The sequence below is a fragment of the Ceratotherium simum genome, chromosome 39 (assembly GCF_057802395.1).
Source record: "Ceratotherium simum simum isolate JZ-2026a chromosome 39, ASM5780239v1, whole genome shotgun sequence".
NCBI lineage: Eukaryota > Metazoa > Chordata > Mammalia > Perissodactyla > Rhinocerotidae > Ceratotherium > Ceratotherium simum.
This window is the reverse complement of record NC_141938.1, coordinates 14,803,295-14,824,701: the sequence shown is the minus strand read 5'-3', so window position 1 is coordinate 14,824,701 and position 21,407 is coordinate 14,803,295. Positions and strand designations below refer to the sequence as shown.

The 21,407-nt window shown below is 54.6% G+C and overlaps 1 protein-coding gene across 3 annotated transcripts in view; it reads right to left on the bottom strand.

Annotated features, from left to right (window-relative positions):
* Positions 1–4,166: 4,166 nt before the first annotated feature.
* The window catches only part of GNG7 (G protein subunit gamma 7), a 133,313-nt gene continuing 116,072 nt past the window's right edge, over positions 4,167–21,407 (bottom strand). For all 3 annotated transcript variants that reach the window (XM_087425792.1, XM_087425794.1, XM_087425793.1), the window contains 2 exons: positions 11,121–11,237; positions 4,167–7,669 (listed from right to left, as the gene is read on the bottom strand). In XM_087425792.1, the coding sequence (XP_087281918.1) occupies positions 7,544–7,669; positions 11,121–11,201 (207 nt within the window). In that variant the 5' untranslated portion in view covers positions 11,202–11,237 and the 3' untranslated portion in view covers positions 4,167–7,543. The remainder of the gene's footprint in view (positions 7,670–11,120; positions 11,238–21,407) is intronic.

Below are 21,407 nucleotides of genomic sequence, written 5' to 3'. Positions count from 1 at the left end.
ACCTGGGCATCATTCCCAGCTCTATGAGTTTCCTGGACCTGCTGCAACAAACTCTCACAAACCGGGTAGCTTAAAACCACAGAAATTTATTCTCTCACAGTTTTGGAGGCCAGAAGTCTGAGATCAAGGTGTCAGCAGGGCTGGTTCCTCCTGGAGGCTGTGAGGGAAAAACCAGCCCAGGCCTCTCTCCCAGCTTCTGGCGTTGCCGGCCATCCTTGGCTTGTGGCCACATTGCTCCAAGCTGTCTCTGTCATCACGTGGCCTTCTCCCGTCTTGCGTGTCTCCCCTGTGCCCTGTATGCAAATCTCCTCTCCTTTCTCTTATACAGACACCAGTCATTGGATTTAGGACCCACCCTAATCCAGCGTGACCTCATCTGAACTTGATTCCATCTGCAAATTCTCTATTTCCAAATAAGGTGACATTCACAGGTGCTGGGAGTTAGGACTTGAACATACACACTCTGACCCAATACACCAGCTCAAGCTTCTCTCTGAAGCCTTTCCTGACCCCTCTCCCCGTGTCTCCAGGTGGAGTCGTGCTCCCTCCCTTGTGGGGTGATCACCCTGTAGAATTTGTTGACCCCACTCTGTGTGCCTGGACCGTAAGCTTTCTGACAGGCCCTTAGTCAATGGATAAATGAAGCATGTTTGGCGGGAATACAGCGAGCGATTTCCTCAGCCAAATGAAAGAATTTGGAAATGTGGTTGATGTGGGTTGACTAATGTTGCCCCAAAATTCACGTCCACCCGGAAACTCACAATGTGACCCTATTTGGAGATGAGGTCTTGGCAGATGTAATTGGTCAAATGAAGGTGCACTCATGCTGGATTAGAGTGGGCCCTAAATCCAACGACTGGTGTCCTTACAAGAACAGGAGAGACACACAGAGACAGAGGAGACGGCTGGGTGACGACGGAAGAGATACAGCCACCAGCCAAGGAACACCAAGGAATGCTGGGAGCCACCAGAGCTGGAGGAGGCAGAAGGATCCTCTCCTGGGGCCTCCAGAACTGCGAGTGCATAAGTGTCTGTTGTTCTAAGCCACCCGGGTTGTGGTTGTTCGTCACAGCAGCCCCAGGAAAGCCACACACCCGTTCTCCTTGGGAATAAGAGAACTGGTGGGCAGGAGTGACCTTGTGCAAACCTGAGGGCCAGGAAATGGCGAGGGTCTTAAGGTGCAGGAGAGTCCCCCAGTGCCTGGCACTGGAGACCTGCCTGTGCTCCCCAGTATGTGCACGTCACCCACTAGTAGGGGCCCGCTGGCGCACGAGGTCAGATCAAGCCACTCCTTTGTGGAAGCCTTGCCTCCCTCCCCGCCACCCCCCACTCGGCTCCAATCAGACCTAGGGGTGAGATATCTGCGTGTCAGAGGGTGGGAACTAAGTCCCCCCAAAATGGAGGGGCGTCCACTTGGGTGAAGCTTCTAGGGGCCCAGTGGTGTGGGGCAGGCCGAGATCGGCCTTCTCAGGTGAGGGGGAAGTTGTTGCATCCAGCCCCTCCTACCACCTTTTGGAGGCTCAACGCCCAGTGGGCCTCCTCGGGATCTGAAGGCAACATGTGCTGCATTTGAGTGTGCCACTCTGACCCCACTAGGGGACGGTCACACCCTCCCTCCTACCAACGCCAGCACCGCTCCGCCAGACCCTGTGGGCCAGACCCTGTGTGGGGACACGTCTACATTCTGCTCTGCACCAGCGCAGTCCACGGTTTACATTCGGGGTCACTCTTGGTGGACGTTCTGTGGGTTTGGACAAATGTATAACGTCATGTATCCGCCATGAGCGTATCCCACTGAGTAGTGTCACTGCCCTAACCATCCCCTGTGCCCCGCTGTTCATCCCCCAACCCCTGGCAACCACTGATCTTTTTAGTGTCTCCATAGTTCTGTCTTTTATAGAATGTCCGAGAGTTGGAATCATACAGTGTGTGGCCTTTTCAGACTGGCTTCTCTCACTTATTTCTTTGCCTTTTCCGGCTTCTAGAGGCCGCGTCCTGGGCTCGGGGCCCCTTCCTCCGTCTGCACAGCCCGCAGCGCAGTGTCTCCCGTCTCTCTCTGCCTCTGACCCTCCTCCTCCCTCTGATGAGGACCCGTGATCACACTGGGCCCCGGGGCATCCAGGGTCATCCCCCATCTCAGGGGCCTTGACTCAATCCACCTACAAAATTCCTTTTATCCCAAGTAACATGACACATCCACAAGTTCTGGAGGTTAGGATGCGGACATCTTTGGGGGGGTCATTCTTCTGACCACACAGCCTGTGCACAGCCTGTTCTAGACCTTCACGTAAATGGAATCGTACCGGCCATCCTCTTGGGCGAGGCTCATTTCGCTCGGCACGAAGTTGTGCGAGTCTCCCAGGTTACTGCCCTGAGTGGTAGCTTATTCCGCCATCCTGCCGGGTGGGATCCGGGGTCTGAACAGATCCCAGTGTGTCGTCCATTCACCTGCTGCTGGGTACCCGAGATGTTTCCAGGTGTGGCTCTGATGAGAAAAGCTGCTCTGAACATTCCTCCAAGACTCTCCGTGGACATGTGTTTTGATTTCTTCTGGGTAAACACCCGTGTGTGGAACTGCCCGGTCAGGGAGTAGGTGTGTGTTTAGTTTTATAGAAACTGCCAGACCTTTTCCTAAAGTGCTTGTAGCATTTCACACGCCCCTGAACGAGCTCTGAGAGTTCAGGCCACTCCACAGCCTCAGCAACACCAATCTGCTAAATTTTAGCCATTCAGGTGGGTGTGGGGTAAGGTTGTGTGTTTTTTTCTTTTTGTGGTAAAATATACATAACATGAAATTTACCATTTTTTTGTGTGTGTGAGGAAGACCAGCCCTGAGCCAATCTGATGCCAATCCTCCTTTTTTTTTTTTTTTTTTTTTGCTGAGGAAGACTGGCCCTGGGCTAACATCTGTGCCCATCTTCCTCTACTTTATATGGGACGCCGCCACAGCATGGCTTAACAACGGTGCGTCGGTGCGCACCCGGGATCCGAACCCGGGCCGCCAGCAGCGGAGTACGTGCACTTAACCACTTGCGCCAACAGGCCGGTCCCACCATTTTAACCATTTTTAAGTGCACAGCTCAGTGGCATGAAGCACGTTCACACTGTTGTGCAACCATCCCCACCATCTGTCTCCAGAACTTTCTCACCCTCCCAAACTGAGACTCTGTCCCCATGAAACACTGACTCCCCTCCCCTCCCCCAGCCCCTGGCCCCACCGTCTACTTTCTGTCTCTGTGGATGTGACTCCTCTAGGGGCCTCCTGTGAGGGGATCACACAGTATCTATCCTTCTGCGTCTGGCTCATGTCACTGAGCATCATGTCCTCAAGGTCCATCCACGCTGGAGCAGGTGTCAGGATCTCCCTCCTTTTCATGGCTGAGTAATATTCCAGCGTCTGGATGGACCACATCTTGTTCATCCATTCACCTGTTGGTGGACACTTGGGGTGTTTCCACCTTTTGGCTGTTGTGAATTATGCTGCTGTGGACACGGATGTGCAATTATCTGTTTGAGTCCCTGCTTTGAATTCTTCTGTGTACATACTCGGGGTCCTGGAGTGATTCTATGTTTAGGTTTCTGAACTGCCTTCTAATCTTGTACCTTTTGATGCATAGGGGATAATTTTTACGCAGTTGAATCTATAAGTGTTTTACACAGAGAAAGATCTTCTCTGCTCAGAGGTCAGAATCACCAGTTTACAGACTTACTACTAAGTGTGTGGTGTGAACTGGGGCCATGACTCACTTGGCGTCTGGTGGTCAGGGGTGGTCTCCGGCCGATGGGAGGGCAGGGGAACAAGACTGAAGTGGTGAGATTAAGATCTTCCCAGGCTCCAAGCCCTCAGGGGACCAAGGCGCTTTCCCACGGCCGTGCCAAACAGCGAGCATCCCGAACCGTGGGACACATGGCCCTTGTGTGTGCAGACCCTCAAATAGCTTATTCCCCTAAATATCTTTGTCTGCAAATTGGAAAGCCCATTGCAGCCGAAGGTGACTCATTTCTGCTGCTGCCCGAGGCCCGGTTCCATCCGTGTCGCCTCTTCCCCGGGCAGGGGAGGGGTGGGGAAGGTGCAGGCAGCCTCTCACCTCTGCTGCAGCCCAGCCCGTGCATCCCGCCCCATCCTCCCCACAAGCGGCCGCCAGGGAGAGCAGGAAGGGCCCAGAGCCGGGAGAAAAGGAAGTGAGCCTTTTTATTGTGGATTAATTCACTTTGTATTAACAATTCCACATGATATTAAAACACTGCGAGAAAGTGGGCGGTGAACACTTGGAATTTTTTTTAAAAATCAGAAATAAAAACCACGGGACATCCACACACAGGTGGGGTAGAACTTGCGGGAACCACAGATGGCTTCCGAAAGCCGGGGACTTCACAACGTTTGGCAAGGGTTTCCGTGGACAGAGAAAGAGGGGGCGAGAGTCCGACATATGGCTTCTGTCAGGGGACCCCGTGGCGGGCGGGCTTTTATGAGTGCTCCTAAAGGAAAGCGACCTTGGTGGCCTCGCCTCAGGCCAGAAACTGCCCCGGTCACTCGCGTGGGGTGGGGGTCCGATGGCCTTTCCTGCCCGCCCCAGAGCTCGAGCAGGGGTGCGGCTGGTCACAGATGGATGGGCTGCCCAGAGGCCCAGCGTTGTCCCCCCTCGGTGGCCGGGACATCAGAAGACAGCACCTTCCGCCCGGCCTGGCCCAGCGGCTTACGTCCCCGAGCTGGAGGTCACAACCGAGGCCCTTAATTCTTGGCCTGGGGGGGGGGGTCACCTGTGGGGGGGATGGGGGAGGGGAGGGGAAGTGCCCCCACGGCCAAGGGCTCAGCTGGGCCCCCTGGAAACACTGAACTGGGCTGCAGAAGAAAGGGGGGGCTCTGTGTTTCCCACTCCTGCCCTTTTTTGGGGGTGCGTGTGTATCCTTAACTTCCCCCCATGACATGGTTGGGAGATGCTGGTTTCGCCCAGGTCCATGCTGCCACCACCGCCAGCCCCCTGCCTCGCGGGGCACATAACAGTCCCGAAGACCACGTTGTCATGCCGGCCACTTGCCCAAGACGGCAGGAGCCGTCTCCGCTGATGCTGGTCTACACTACGGACACGAGATTTACTCTAAAGGGGGGAGGGAAAAGGAGGGTTCTTCTCAGCTAGAAGGAAACCCACGGTGAGGCTTCTGCCCATCGCCGCCACCCTGGGTCCAAGGCTGTGGGCACCTGCTTGCCAGGCTCAGGGGACGGGGCAGTGGGCACCAGGGGAGGCAGCTGAGAAGGAGCGGCAGTGGGGCGGGCGGACAGCCTGTCCTCGTTCCCTCTGGGCCTCAGTTTCCCCAGAAGGCTCAGTCTCCGGAGTGTCTGACTGGGGAGCCTCTCCCCGCCCGGGTCTGAGTTTGCCTCAGGGCTGGGGGGCGGGAGGACGTTGGCTGGCTGAGCCCAGAGTGGGCGATCACCCCACTTCCCCCGGCGGGGTTCCTGGCTTGGCTTCCCGCTGGCTTCTCCGGGGGCGCTCGGGTGGGGACACACGGTGGGGCATGGCACAGCTGGCAGGGCTGGGGGTTGGGGGAGCGTCTGGGCCCCTGGCGTGTTCCTGATGCTGAGATCAGGACCTCTTGTCCTCTCTGGGGCCTGGTGGCCAGAGGACGGGGACGGCGGGGGACACAGGAGGAAGGGCGGGTGTCCAAGGACGGCTCAAGTGATTAAGGCTTCTTTCTCGGAGCAAACGGGGTGCACTGGCCACCAGTCGCCAGACGGCTGGTGGGAAGGGCCGGGCGGGAGGGGTCGCCCTCGCCGGCAGACGTGGCCTCCCTGAGCCCCACTCTGCCACCTGTCCCCTCTGACGTCTCGGGGTGAATCCCCACCGTGCCCTGGCTCTCCCTGGGCTTCTAGAACAGCCTCTTGGTCCATCCTGCTGTTCTGCAGTGGATGGGGAGAGGCGCCCCCAGGCCGGCTGGCTCTCTGCCCAGCGACAGGCAGCTGCAGCATCAAGGACCCTTTACAGGGTTCTCCATCCAACCGCAGCTTTGGAGGGGCCGGGCCCCCCAAGCCCCTGTGCTCCCGGACCAGCCGGAGAGAGCTGGGTGCGGGGGCGGATCGGCCTGCAGTCTGCACTTGGGGGAGGCGGCCAGGCGGGGACGGAGGGGCACCCCACCGAACCTTCTCAGCTTTGGCAAGATCTGAGCCTTGGCACTGCCCCGGGGGCTCGGCGTGGGAAGCGCTGGGAGGGGGGCACAAGGCTCTGGCCCCGTGAGGCGAGGACCTGGGCCCTCAGTCCCTGCCTTCCATCGGCAGAGCTGGGCCACCTTCCTGCCACCGTTTGCCTCCAGGCCCGGCCCGTGGCGAGTGACAAGGCAGGTGGGGATGTCAGAGTTCAGGGCTGCGTGGGGTCCCGGAGGCTGCAGGCGAGGGAGGGGGCTGCTCCACGTCTAACGGAGGAGAAGGAATTAAAACAGGCTCTCCCGCCCCATCCTTCAACCCCACGACATCTTAACTTTGCAAGGCGGCTGGGAGGGTGCAGAACTCCACTCAGAAGGCAAGTGTGAGGCCCTCAAGGCTGCTTCCAGATAACTTAACGCCTTTTTACAGCTGCCCAGGCACTGGGCCTCCCCAGGCTGCACTTCTGTTTGAAAACTGCCCACAGCGATGTGCAAGTGGAAACAACAAAACAAAACACTGGGAAGAGCCGCAGAGGATGGCAACTTCTGACTGCCCCCATCACCCTCTCATGCTTAAAACAAAACGAAACACGCCTGGCCATCCCGGGGTCCAGGGCGGGCTGCTGAAAACCCGCTTCTGTAAAGCACAGGTCCCCAGCCAAGGGCGGGGCCCACGGTGTGGCTGTGGAGGGACATATGCCATAAAGAGGCCACACAGCGGGGTGACATTTGGCGACACAGGGTGCGTTTCACAGATAAAGCCCCCTCCCGGCCCTGCCCCCCTCCCAGCCCTGAAAACCCACCTGTGCATTACTACATGGTACAGTTTAGCTACAGCTTCAGCCATCAAAATCCGATTTTAGCAGTGTGGAATCACAATTTTTTAAAAGAAAAGGAGAAATCTTCCCCCAAAAGTTCATTATGTCCCTCCCCTGTCCCCCACCCAATTTTACTCTGCTTAAGAAAAGAGAAGCATGGCAGCATCGACCTGGCAGAAGTCGTCACAAGTGGACAACGGTCACCGGCCAGGTCGCCCGGGCCAGCAGCAAATTCCCCCACCTCTGTCCCTTCCCGGCCCCGCTCGGCGCTGGACCACAGCTCAAGTGGCAATGGAGAGTCTTAAAAAATTGTTACCATGTGGCCTGGGCATCTCACTTATTCCTAACGGGAAGTGGTGTGAAGCCACCGCCCCCCTTCCGGCCGGCCCGTGAGAGGGCTGCGTTGTTGGGTCTGAAAATCCGTCCAAACCCAGAGGGCACGTTTTACCCCATCTGGGCGGTGGCGACGTTCTGCATTTCTTTTGGAATTAAAAGTTTTGGGGACAGGAAACGCTTTGCTTGGCTACGTACTGAATGATGCCCTGACCGAGGGGGAGACAGAGGTGGGGGGGACACACAGGAAGGCAGAGCTATAGAATAATACACGGTTTCTTGTCCTTAAAGGGGTTTTCAGAGGCAGGGACGCCGACCAGCAGGGGGTCGTTCCGGGCATGCTGCTCGCAGTAACTCATGAGTTCCGACGAGGCTTTAGAGACCTGCGTGTGGAGACAAGGACGAGAGACGAGAGGTAAGAAGGTGACACAGGCGCACAGCATCACTCACAGTGGCCAAAAGGTGGACACAACCCCAGTGTCCACTGATGGATGATGGATCCACACAATGTGTCCACCCACACACTGGAATATGACGCAGCCATGAAGAGGAGTGAGGCCCTGACACAGCCACACCGTGGATGGACCTTGAACACACGACGCTCAGTGAGAGAACCAGACACAGAAGGACACACGGTGTGTGATTCCATTGATGTGAAATGTCCAGAACAGGCACATCCACAGACAGAAAGTGGGTTACTGGTTGTCAGGGGCTGGGGAGGGGGTGGGGAGTGACTGCTGATGGGGACGGGGCTTCTTTTTGGGGTGATGGAATGTTCTGGAACTAGATAGAGGTGATGGTTGCACAACATTGTGAATGTACTAAAGATCACTAATGATAAATTTTATGTTATGTGTATTTTACCACAATTTAAAACAAAAGAATTCCTTCAGCAGGAGTCGCCCAGATTCTGAACAAAAGGCGTCAGGGAGAGGTGGACTCTTCTAGGATTCTGTCAAAGACGCCCTCCCTGCCTGAGAAAGGCCCGGACAGGGAGGTCCTGCCTGAACGTTGGCAGGACCGAGGGGGACGAGATAAACCCTTCTGCATCTCATTTCCGTGCTGCCTGAACCCCTCCGGGTCTCGGTGACCCCGGCGAGGGGCTGACACTTGGGAACACCTGCATCAGGGTTCCCAAAAGAGGAGGGAGGAGATGCAGGGAGGGTCCAGCTCAGCCCCAGGAAAGCTGACGTGGGAAAAAGTGGTGCTTAGCGTCCAGGAACCCCGGGGAGTCATCAACCGAGGGAGCCACCCCTGCCCACCCTTGGCCACACGCCCCCTTCCTCCTGTCCCACGTTTGGGGGTGCTGTAGGCGCCGCCCCACTCTGCTCACCCTGCAGGGCTCAGGTGTCCCGGGCCAGGGCGAACGGGGCCCCTGGATCTCATCCCAGTGGCGGGAACTGTGTCCCCGGGGGACTGGGCACACCTTTCTCAGCCCCCTGCTTTCTCACCTGTAAGGCGGCAGCGTGCAGGGGGAGTTTGAGGGTAAGTCGAGGCAGGGCTGAGAAAATACTTTGAAAACTCTCTGTGGTGTCTCTGCACCCAAGACCCCACGTCCCGGGATGCCAGGACGCCCCACCTCGTCCCCTGCGGCCGAGAGCCTGCAGGCTGCTCCGGGCTCGTCCCGGGGGACGCTCCTACCCTCAGACGGTGACAATTACCACTGTCGGGAGAACAAGGGCCACTCCCTGGCTGCCCCTTTGATGACCGTGATGGAGCCGGGTTTCTAAAGTTTTATTTGGAAAGCGTCCTTCCTAGACGCCGAAAATAGTCTCCAGAGCCTGGAAATAGCTGCTGTTGTGGCTCCAGTGTGTAGCCCCCCCGCCCACGCCCCGGGTGACAGGAAGGCTCTGCCCCGGGGCGCCCGGGCCGCCCCGTTTCCAGGCTGAGGGGGGACCGCTTGCTTGCCGGGCCTCGGCCGGCTGGCCTTCCAGACACGACGCTCTGCGGTTCTGGTCGCCATGCTGTGGGGACGCAAAACCTCAGGTGGGACCAGGAAGGAGAACGGGTCACGTCCTGATCCCCCGTCCTCCCGCCTCTCAAAGGGACGGCCGGGGGACTCCTCCCGGACATCAAACGGCCCGATGAATCATCGCTCCCTGCCGGGCCAGGCTGGCACCGGCTCCCTGAAAGAAACCACTTCAACGGGCCCGTGCCCTGCCTTCAGCCTGAAGGAATGCTTTGAATGTGCAGAGTTCTGGAACATTTAGACACCTCGTGGGGGGCGCCCCCCCAGGGGTCTGCCACAGCCCTCCTCCCCACCTGGCTGGGCCCATCACAATCATTTGACTCCCTTCTGACTGCCTGGCCATGGGGGGTGAGTCTGTCTGCGCCGGGGGCCGGGCCATCCCTTCCTGGTGAATTCCCGCCACGAGTCGTGACTGGGGGATGACGGGGGCTCAGGAAATCCGGGTCTGAACAAACACACGGGGTGATGGTTGATTTTATGTGTCTACTTGGCTAGGCCACTGTACCCAGATATTTGGCCAAATACCAGTCCAGATGTCTCTATGAAGGTATTTTTTAGATGAGATTAACATTTAAGTCAGTCAACTTTGAGTAGAGCAGATGACCCTCCATTAGTGGGTGGGCCACATCTAATCAGTTGAAGGCCCTCAGAGAAGAGACTGAGATCCCTTGAGAAGGAAGGAATTCTGCCTCCAGACTGCCTTGGGACTCAAGCTGCAACATCAGCTCTTCCCTGGATCTCTACCCGTGGTCCTGCCCTACAGATTTCAGACTTGCCAGGCCCCACGATCACATGAGCCAATTCTTTAAAACACATTTATCTTTCTCACTCTCTATGTATGTATATACATACAGCCTGTTGGTTCTGTTTTTCAGGAGAACCCTGGCTACTCCAGAAGGGAGCTGGAGCAGGGCTAATCTAGAAGCGTAAACCGCTCAGGTCTTCTAGATGGAGACTCCCTGCTCCTTACTGGGCCACAAAGGTGCCTTTGAAAAGTGTCAGGCACCGTTCTCATGTAAGAGGCCATGACTGGCCCACTGGTCCATGCCCTTTGAAAGGGGGAAACTTGTGAGCGCTGGATGTTGTTCTGATGTCCCCTTGTGGGTTTAAAATTCATCTACATAAACACAATGTGGTCCAACCATAGGATGGAATATTACTTGGCCGTGAAAAGGAGTGAAGCCCTGACACAGCCACATTGTAGATGGACCCTGAACACACGACGCTCAGTGAGAGAACCAGACACAGAAGGCCACACGGTGTGTGATTCCACTGATGTGAAATGTCCAGAACAGGCACATCCACAGACAGAACGTGGGTTCGTGGTTGTCAGGGGCTGGGGGAGAGGATGAGGAGTGACTGCTGAGGGGGATGTGGCTTCTTTTGGGGTGATGGAATGTTCTGGAACTAGATAGTGGTGACGGCTGCACAACATTTTGAGTTCACCAAATGCCACTGAATTGTGCACTTTAAAAACGGCTAACTTCATGTTATGCAAATTATTAAAAAAAAGCCATTCTGCAGAGCTGACTGCCCAGTGAGGCAGGGAGAGAGGGACAGAAGAGAGAGAATGGCCGGCTTGGGGTGGCCTTCACTGGGCTGTGTGGGGAAGGATCCCAAGGGCTGGGGGTCGGGTTCATAGAGAACTGTGGTCCCACTGTGTCACATCAGATGTCACAACAACCCAGGATGAAGGTTTATGTCAGCTGTGCCCTTCTGCTGAGGAGACTGAGCATCAGAGAGGTTAAGTGAGTGGCCCAAGGTCACACAGCGAGAGGCCCAGCCAGAGCGCACACCCCGCCCTCCTGACGAGCCTCCTCGGGTCTCTGCGGGTGGGTCTCCCTTCCCCCACCCGCCTGGCTCACCTTGATGCGCTCGATCCCGGCTTCGATGCGGAGCTGTTCCACCAGCTTCCGGGCCTGGGCTATGTTGTTAGTGGCTGACATTGTCTGCCATCAGCTCTGGCCCCGCCGTCCAGAGAGCTGGGGGGGAAGCACATGGATGTGAGCTGGGTTGGGAAGCGCCGGGACCATGGGCCGGGGATGGAGAGGCAGGACGCCCCCCTTTCAGAAGCCTCACGGGGCTGCCCGGCCCGCCGCCCTGCAGCCACCTTGTCTGTGTCCCCGGGGTGGCCGGCCCAGTCCCCTCCTGTGGCCGGCTGGGGGTAAGTGCTGGCTGGTTGTGACCATCAAGGGTCCCAGGAGAGTTCACGCAACAACAGCATCAGCTCCTGGGTGGCATAGAATGAGGGGCTTAGAGAGGAACAGAGCGGAGGTGCCTCTGATCGATGCCCCTGCTCCAGGTCTCCCGCCTGCACTGTGACATGGGGGCCGGGTCACTCTCTGTGGGGGACCGTCCTGGGCGCTGTGGGGGGTTGAGCAGCATCCCTGGCCCCCACCCACTCGATGCCAGGAGCACCCCCAGTGACAACCACAGATGTCCCCAGACGTCACCCGTGTCGCCTGGGGGGGCAAGACTGCCCAGGTGAGACCCCTGGTTCTGGACCGAGGCAGATCACCTGGGAACACCGCACACCGTGGACTCCGGGTACGTCCCCTCTGAGGACGCAGCGGGGCCCAGGAGCAGGAAGTGCTGCACAGGGTGGCTCTGGGGGACGAGGGGACCCCACAGGGGAGGGGATCACGTCAGAAACTCCGGGAGACTCAGGGACGGCAGTCACCAGAGAGTGAGGGAGCCCAGTTGGTTTTGCAGGGTTTTCCAGAACTTTCCGAGGTGCTGGGGCTCATGTTCCCCTATTAGTGTCCTGGGGCAGACGGGACAAATGATCACAGACGGGGCAGCTGAAAACAGCAAGAATTGATTCTCTCACATTCTGGAGCCTGGAAGTCCGAGATCCAGGTGTGGCGGGGCCGCACTCCCTCCAGAGGCTCCAGGGGAGGGTCCTTCCTGCCTCTCCCAGCGTCTGGTGTGGCTGCCATCCTGGGCTTGTGGCCGCATCACCCCCATCTCTGCCTCTCCCCTGTGTGTGTCTGTGTCCAAATTTCCCTCTTCTTCTAAGGACACCAGTCATATTGCATCAGGACCCCCACTGCAGTGCGACCTCATCTTCACTCGTCACATCTGCAAAAACCCTTTTTCCAGATCAGGCCCCACCCTGAGGTTCTGGGGGGACACGAATTTGGGGGGACACTACGGTTTCCTTGAGCGAGGATGGTGAGCGTGGAGTCACCCTTTTGGCGTGGGTGGGTGATTCCAGATAAAGCCTCTCCCCACCCCAGGTAGACCCCCAGCGAACCCAGTTCCAGGGTGAGAGGGCGCCTGCTGTTTTTTCTGCAGCAAATCACTGACCTGTTTACTTCCCTGCCCCCCGGGGAACTGGGAGTCACACGTCTCAGTTTAGGAGACGGCCAATCCCACTTGGCACCAATGATTCCTGCTTCGCTAATGTTTGGGATGATTTTTATTTTCTCTCCAAAACAATTTTAGTAATTTATGTTTAATTACATTTTAGATGTTGAGATGCCTGTGGACCCACATGTGGCTGTCGGATATAGAGAGGGAGCCCACGTTCCTGGGCCCGGTCTCCCCCAGTAGCCACATCTTCCAAAACAGCACTAAGATCACGACCAGGAGGTTGACACTGATTCGGGGAAGATACGAGCATCTCCACCCCCAGCCCCTGGTGACCACAGAGAGGTTCTCCTTTTCTGTACTTCCGTCATTTTGAGAATGGTATTTAAATGGAACCATAGGTATGTAACCCTTTCTTTTTTGTCCACTTGGCGTGATTATCTGGAGATCCACTCAGGTGGCTTCACGTATCACTGGCTCATCCTTTTCCACTGCCGAGTAGTGCTCCATGGCGTGGATGGGCCACAGGGTCCCCTGGTAAAGGGCATCTGGGCCAACTCTGCTTTTTGGCTTTTGTGAATAAGGCTGTCATAAATATTTGTGCAAACACAAGTCTTTATTTCTTGGGGATGAACGCTGAGGAGTGTGACTGCATGTTTAATTTTTTAGAGAAAATGCCAGACTGTTTTCCAGAGTGGCTGGACCATTTTACATTCCCACCAGCAATGTGGGAGTGATGTTAATTTATTCTTATAATTCAGTTATGCAAATTTTTTTCTGTTCCTTAAGGCAGTGAAATTTCTGCTTTTTCCACTCAATCTTCATTTAAGAAGATGTACCCCATTAATCTTCAATCTTGCCCTAGTGGTTCTCATCCAGGATGACTCTGCCCCCCAGGGGACACTGGGCAATGTCTGGGGACATCTGCGGCTGCCACACTGGGGGTGCGCCTGGCATCGAGTGGGTGGAGGCCAGGGATGCTGCTTGACCCCCCACAGTGCCCAGGACGGCCCCACACAGAGGATGACCTGGCCCCAAATGTCCTCAGCATCCATGCTGAGGAAACTCCCAGTGGAACCCACATAAGCGTTAGTGCTGGGGGGTGAGGAGGAGGGTTCAAGAGTCCCGGGAAGCTGGGGTCCCCGCAGGCAGACATTTAACCCAGTAACTAAGTAGCTGTGTTCCTCTGTGTTCCTCTTATGACACACTCTATCACTGTCTGTCCGCGGTCAGCAGAGCCAGGGAGCTCCAGAAAATCAAAGGCAGATTTCCGATTTTCAAAAAATTTCCTATTTAGCAGTAAAAAGGACCGGTCTGTTGATACACACAGCCCCTTGGATGGTTCTCCAGGGAGTTCTGCTGAGAAAAACGCCAGTCCCCAAAGGTCACACTTATAGAACGTTTCTGAGATGACAAGACTGTAGCGATGGAGGGTAGATTCGTGGCCGCCAGAGGTGGGGGCCTGGGAGGGAGGGAAGGAAGGAGGGCTGGGTAGCAAAGTGACACGAGGGTCCTTGTGGTGCTGGAAACGACGACTGTGGCGGTGGATTCACGCGCCTCATGGGAGACAAGCTTGCAAAGAGCTGAATACACGCACACAAGTAATCTGCAGAAACCCGAGCGAGGTGGGAGGCTTGCACCAGCGGGAAATCCTGCTTGTGATACTCGTCATATTTTGACACAATGTTACCAGTGGGGAAAACAACGTTACCAGTGGGGAAAACATGGGAATTTCTCTCTGGGGTCTGTTATGACTGCCTGTCAATCCACAGGCTCTCCATGCAAGTTTCAATTGAAAACAACCACCCTGCGTACCCCCTGCACTCCCCACAGACATCCAGGCCCCCTTTGGGGCCAGAGAAGGCTGGAGTGTGTCTGCTCCAGGCGCACAGAGCCCACGTGTGGGCTTCCAGAGGGCTCTGATTCAGCAGAGAGCTTCAAAGCAGCCACAAAGCATCCAGCTCAGGGAAAACCGCCCTTGGTTCTGCTTAAAAATACCGAAATTACTCAGCGCTAAATATAGACGCGCACAGAGGACAAACGGGTGGGCCCCCCGCGTGTTTTCCTTGGAAGGCCAGGCATCCTGCTCAGCGCCCACACTCGGAGGTGTCCACCGGGACCCTGGCACCCCGGCCACCCCGTGGGGCCACCCCTGACTGTGGCCGTCGTCGTAAGCAGAGGCCCTGGGTGCTGCTGGCTGTCTGCTCCAGGCCCCAGGCCCCCAGAGGCTCCCTCTGGGCTGAGTTATAACCCAGACCCCTGGGAATGGCCAGAGGGCTGCGTCGTGTGTGTGTGTGTGTGTGTGTGTGCAGATGTGTTTGTGCAATTCCATGTGTGTGCACGTGTGAACGTGTGCACGTTTATATGTAAATGTGTGTATGTGCACGTGTTTGTGTGTGTCCTTGCATCTGTGTCTAAGAGCGTGTGCGTGCACACATGTGTAGGCATGTCAGCATGTGTTTACGTGTACATGGGTATGTGTGGATGTGTGCACATGTGTATGTGTTTGTGAGCTCTCTGGGAGGCCGAGACCCAGACGCTGGTTGCGTCACGGCAGCCCCTGCAGCAGACTGCAGCCCTCGTCCCGCCAGTGTCACCGCCAGGCACTGACTCAGGGACCGGCTGTGCCCCCAGGATCAGGCCAAAGAGGCAGCCATGGTGAGTCAGCCGGGGGACGTTCCTCACAGCCAGCTCTCCGCAGGAGCACGTGACGGCGCCGGGCGCCCGACCTGGCTGCACCCTGGAAAGCCTCGGAAAGGTGCAGAAGACTGGCAGAGCCTTGGGAAGCTGGGGGAGAGGGCGGCAGGGGCAGCTCCAGGAGGGAGGGGCGAGGTCACCTTCTGGACTCTGGTCCTGGCCAGGGAGAGGCCAGGGAGGCCGGCCACAATGTGGGGTGAGGTTTGCCTAAAAATAGAACCTTGACAGATGCCACCAGGCCCTGGGCTGGCCTCCCAGGGAAAGGCTGGGAGGTGACAGCAGGTTTAAGCCGGCTACTGCAGAGGAACGGAACATGCGCATCCAAAAGACAAGGATGGGGAAGGCCCCCCAGCACAGACCAGTATGTTCTGTGAAGCTGGGATCATTATAAAGGGAGAGTAATCACCCCCGAGTATTGCAGATCTGAGCTTAGACACGAGGCCCCAGTGCACATAACGATTAAACAAAACCATGGGGAGAGGCAGTGTTTCCTCGATGGTGGGCTGTGGGGACGGCAAAAAAGGGGACGTCTAGTTTATAGCAGGGTCTCCGCCTCGGCACTGCGGACATCGAGGCCGTGTCATTCTCTGTGTGGGGCCGTCCTGGGCACTGTAGGGGGTCGAGCAGCATCCCTGGTCCCACCCACTCGATGCCAGGAGCACCCCCAGTGTGACCACAGATGTCCCCAGATGTCTCCCAGTGTCCCCTGGGGGCAGGACCACCCAGATGAGAGCCCCTGGGTTAGATCAGACCTCATAGTTCACACCCAAAGAGATTCCATATAAAGAGCCATAGAATGACAAAGAAAATATACACAAATTAGTAAAAATGTACAGAATATTCATTCTCCATCATGGAGATGTTACGTTCTAGCAAGTGAAGCAACAGAATGAATCAAGATGATTAATCGCTATGATCACACACAAATATTGGGAACCTCTACACGACAAACACGAATAAAACTAAAAACCAGGACCACTGACTCAGGAAAAATCATGGTAATGATAAGCTGAAAGGTGACCTCTCTAACCTGTTAATAAAACCCTGGCCGGGTCCCAGTGAAACACGGAGCAAAGGAGTCACTCAAGCAATTCACGTAAGAAGTAATTTAACTGGTAAAAAATGAAGCGAATGGGGGCCGGCCCAGTGGTCCAGTGGTTAAGTTCATGCGCTGTGCTCTGGCGGCCCGGGGCTTGCAGGTTCGGATCCCGGGCGCAGACCCACGCACCGCTTGTCAGGCCATGCTGTGGTGGCATCCCGTATCAAGTAGAGAAAGATGGGCACGGATGTTAGCTCAGGGCCGGTCTTCCTCAGCAAAAAGAGGAGGATTGGCAGCAGATGTTAGCTCAGGGCTGATCTTCCTCACCAAACAAACAAACAAACACACAAAACCCCGAAGTGAACAGAGCATGGCCTCATTAGCGACCGAGGAAAGCAAGCTGGAAGAAAGGTGGGCTGCCACTTTATCTACCCGTGACCCCAGGAAGGCTGCAGAAAGTACCACCTCACAGGTTGGGCCAGGATATGCCCATCCCCAACTCTCTGGTCTTGTAAACCGAGCTCAGGCTCCTAAACTCACGTCAAGAACTACAAGGCCGTCCTCTCAAATCCCTCGCTCGGGCATTTATCCCAAGGAAAAAAATTAGAAGAAATAAAAAACTACGTATAGACAGGTGTTTACAACTGCATTATTTATAATAGCGAAAAATTAGAAGGAAGCTACATGTTCTGCAATGGGGGGACGGCTAATTCGATGGGCCGGTTTCCTGGTGGAACATTATGCAAGCAATATAAATGATGCGTAAAGTCGTGGAGCACAGAGGAGGTGTTATGTGAAGAAAAGGAGATGGACGAGGTGCAAATGTATGGTTATTTACCCTTGTATCGAAATATACGGGGATAAAAGTAGAAAGGGAACCTCAGAGTGAGTTTTGTTAGTGATTGTTTTTATGATTTCCTTTAATGTTTTTTAAGGTATAATCTGCATAGAGTAAAATTCGTGCTTTGGGCCTACAGTTGATGAGAATTTACAAACGCATACCGTTGTGTAGCCAATACCATCATCAAGATATGGAACGACTCTCACTCTAAGAAACTCCCCTGTGTTGTCTCTCTATAGCCAGCCCCTGCAACCCCCGATGCGTTCCCTCTTCCTAAAGTTTTCCCTTTTCGAGAAAGTCCTACAAATGGAGTCATCTGGTATAGAGTCTGGCTTCTTTCACTTAGCACGATGCCTGTGTGATGCCCTGTGTTGTGGAGTCTATCGGCAGTCTTTTCCTTTTCACTGCTGCATAGTATTCCACCCAAGGGACATCCCCTGGTTTGTTGAGCCATTCACCAAATGGGTGACATCTGGGTTGCTTCCAGTGTTTGGCGATTGTGGATAAAGCCGCGATGAACATTCATGCAGAGGTTTTTGCAGAAGCCTAAGTTTCCATTTCTCTTGGGTAAATCCCCGGGTGTGAGATTTCAAGTGCTGAGGGCAGGTGTATGTTTAACTTTACAAGTTAAACATTTTCCTAAGGCAATGCACTATTTTGTATTTTGAAATAACCACAGACTCACAGGCAGTTGCAAAAATAGTACAGAGAGTCCCGTGCACCCTTCTCACCTGATGGTGACAGCTTAGGTGACTATGGGACAATATCAAACTGGGACACTGATGCTGGCCCAAGGCTGTGCCATGCTCAGATTTCCCAAGACTCATCTGTGGGCAGAAGGGACTTTTGTAACCACCCATTGTCCCTCCAGGAAGGTCTGGCCTAAACATCGCCTGTCCTGGTCATCATTTCTGACCGAGGGCCGAGCCCCCCCCATCCTGTACCCCTCATGGAGCTGGACCACCTCCCACACCACCGTGAGCCCCATGGGGCAGATGAGGTTTGGCATAAATGTTTGCTGAGTGGATGGATAGGCAGATACAGGTGAAAAAGTGTGACAAAGTTGGTGACAGCATCAGGGGTGAAAAAGTCTAGGGCTTCCATCTGCAAAGCTACAAAGTGGCTGAACTCCCATGTTTATCAAATCCTGGAGATGCCTGATCAACAGCGGGGGAAACTCAACTCACCATAGCCCAGGTCTCCCCATCGGCACTGGGGACGTGGGGGCGGGTCCTTCTCTGTGAGACCCTCCTGGGCGCTGTGGGGGGTTGAGCAGCATCCCTGGCCCCCACCCTCTTGACGCCAGGAGCACCCCCAGTGTGACAACCACAGATGTCCCCAGACATCGCCCAGTGTCCCCAGCAGGATTTAAGGCCTTTATGGGACTCCCTTATCAGAAGAAACTCTGAAGCTAAAAGAGGTTCATTTTGGCAAAATACAAATAGTTTGAAGTGAAATGGTACTGAACGAAAACAGAAGCGTGTTTCAAAAGGGGGTTTAATTTTTCAGCATCCAATGACACTGTGTGACTAGGAGAAGTCATACAGGGCCAGAGCTTCCCCTTGAACTCGACCAGCAATACATTTGAAGAGGGTGAGACCACAGCCCCTGGAGAGGAGAGAACCCCAGGAGGCAGAGCTGCCACAGAAGGTGGCAGATGTGGATTCTTCCCCGGATCCCAAGGCTGTGTGGCTTTGGGAAAGTTACCTTCCCTCTCTGAGCTCCAGTGCACTCTGCTGGAATGCTCAGAGGGACATTCCCTCTCTGCACCAAGCCTGGCAGACCTCCAGGCCCCCAAGTTCTTGTGCCAGGGAATGGGGGACCCCAGAGGCTGGCAGAGGGCCCTCTTTCAGAGACCTGTGGCAACTGCCAAATATAAACACAGCTGCTGAAGAGACGGAACGAGAGACAAGGTGACCTGGACATCCTGTGCCCAGCGAATGTGGACGGGCCGGTTTGCTGGAAGCTATTGAGAAATCCTGCTCTCCGTGGAGCTCACTGCACCATGATAGCCACTCTCTTTACCTGGCCCGGGAGACCTGGGCAGGGCTTGAAGTTAATCATATTAAAAATAGGAGCAGATGAAATTAGTGGGAGAGCCAGAAATGGAGAGTCCTGAAATGGTCCATTTCCATGTTGTCTGACTGAATGCAGGCAAATCCCTTCCTCTTCTGAGCCATACAGTCAAGGCGAGCCTGGATTCTCTTAAGCTTTGCAATGAGCTCAAAGAGTCCATGATGTCCAGTCATGCCAGGTCACTTCTGTGACCTTTGTGGACACAATTAGAGGCCTCTGGTGACCCTGAGTCACATGAGCCTCCTGCTTAACCCATAGAACTTTTGGGTCTCAGGGAAAAGGGGGTCATTTCCAGGGACCTCAGTCCAAGACCAGTTCCTGAGGATCCAACACACAGCACACATCTGGAAACAGGAAACCCGGATTCACGTCCTGGCTCGGCCCTGACCTGGGTCTTAGCTTCCTCAACTGGAAAATAAGAGCATGGTCCTAAACGCTAAGGATGGAGCCCAGTTTGTCATCCTGTGCTTCTAAAATCAGAATGGTCTCCATTAGTGGGCTCCTCCTAAGTCACCTAGACTGTGGATAAAAATCTCTATCTGTAGATTTTGGCTTGCACAACAGTGGGGCAGCTAATATGGAGAGATTCTCCCACTGAGGGCAAGAGCTGGATGGAATATAGACACATCTGCACTGGAGGGTTATTGAGATAGTGAAGAGCTTCCAGCCAGGATCTGGGAGAGGATGAAAGCCCAGAAGTCTGGCTTTTGGGGTGACTTTTTCCCTGGGTGGAGGGTTTGCTGAGAGGTTGTGTGATACCTCTAATAGCGTCACAAGGCTGGGGGTACAGAGATCGAGGGCCTTATGGGGAGAGGGCTTGGGGAACCCCACCTTGGTATGAACTGGGACAACAAAGTGCTGTGCTCTAAGAAAAAGGGGAATCAGGAAGCAGACAGACCCTCCCAGAGACTGCAGCTGAGTTTTGAATGATCTCAGTCCCCAAATCTGGATGGAGGTGACCCTAGAATACTAGCAGACCTAGAGGCCGGGCAGAAGTAAACATACATCCCCTCTGGTGGAACACATCATCATCTTAGGCTTCACATTATTTCTACAAACAAGTCTGCAACCACAATGTCTAGCACACAACTGGAAATAACCAGGCATACAAGGAGACAAGACCACATGAACGAAAATCAGCAGAAATAACGCGTGATACCAACAGACTCACAGGGGTTCTGTACACGGGAGTTGACACAGACTTTAAAATAACTGTGTTAGGGCCGGCCCTGTGGCTTGGTGGTTAAGTGCGCGCGCTGCGATGCTGGTGGCCCGGGTTCGGATCCCGGGTGCGCATTGAGGCACCACTTCTCCGTTCATCCTGAGGCCGAGTCCCGCATACAGCAACTAGAAGGATGTGCAGCTACGACATACAACTATCCACTGGGGCTTTGGGGGGAAAAAATAAAATAAATAAAATCTTTAAAAAAAAAAAAAAAAAAAAAAAAAAAAAAAAAAAATAAAATAACTGTGTTAATTATGTTCACATAATTAAATAGGTGAGATTGGAATTTTGGCAGTGGATTGGAAACTATAGCAAAAGAGAGCCAGTGGACATGTGCAAAGGGCCAATATCTGAAATGTAAGAGCACAATGGAAGAAATAATATCATTAAAGAGAGCTAAAGAGAAAATTAGTGAACTGGAAGATGGGTCAGAGGAAATATGCAGAACGAAGCATGGATGCACAAAGAGAAAGAAACCACAAAGTAAAAGATAGAGAGGCAGCCGTCAGCTCTAATACACGTGCAATTGGAACTCTGGAAGGAGGCGAGAATGGGGCAGGAGCCATCTTCGAAGAGATAATGATGGATAATCTCCCAAAACTGAGGATAAAAAAAAGACTGCTTCAAGCCACAGACTCAAGAAGCCCTAGTACCTCAGGCAGGATAAATATCTTAGAAATGGACAGAGAAATGGCCAAAGAGCACAGGAAAAGGTGCTCGATGAGTAGTCATCGGGGAAACATCAATGAAAATCATAATGAGAGGCTGCTGCATAACCACTAGAGTGGTGAAAATGAAAAAGACTGACGACGTTAAATATTGGGGAGGATGTACTCACATTACAGATGGGAGGGTACGACAGTACGGCCAGTCTGGAAGATGGGTTAGCAGTTTCTTATATAAACTATGACCCAGCAATTCCACTCCTACAGGTTGACTCATGATAAATAAAAACATATTTC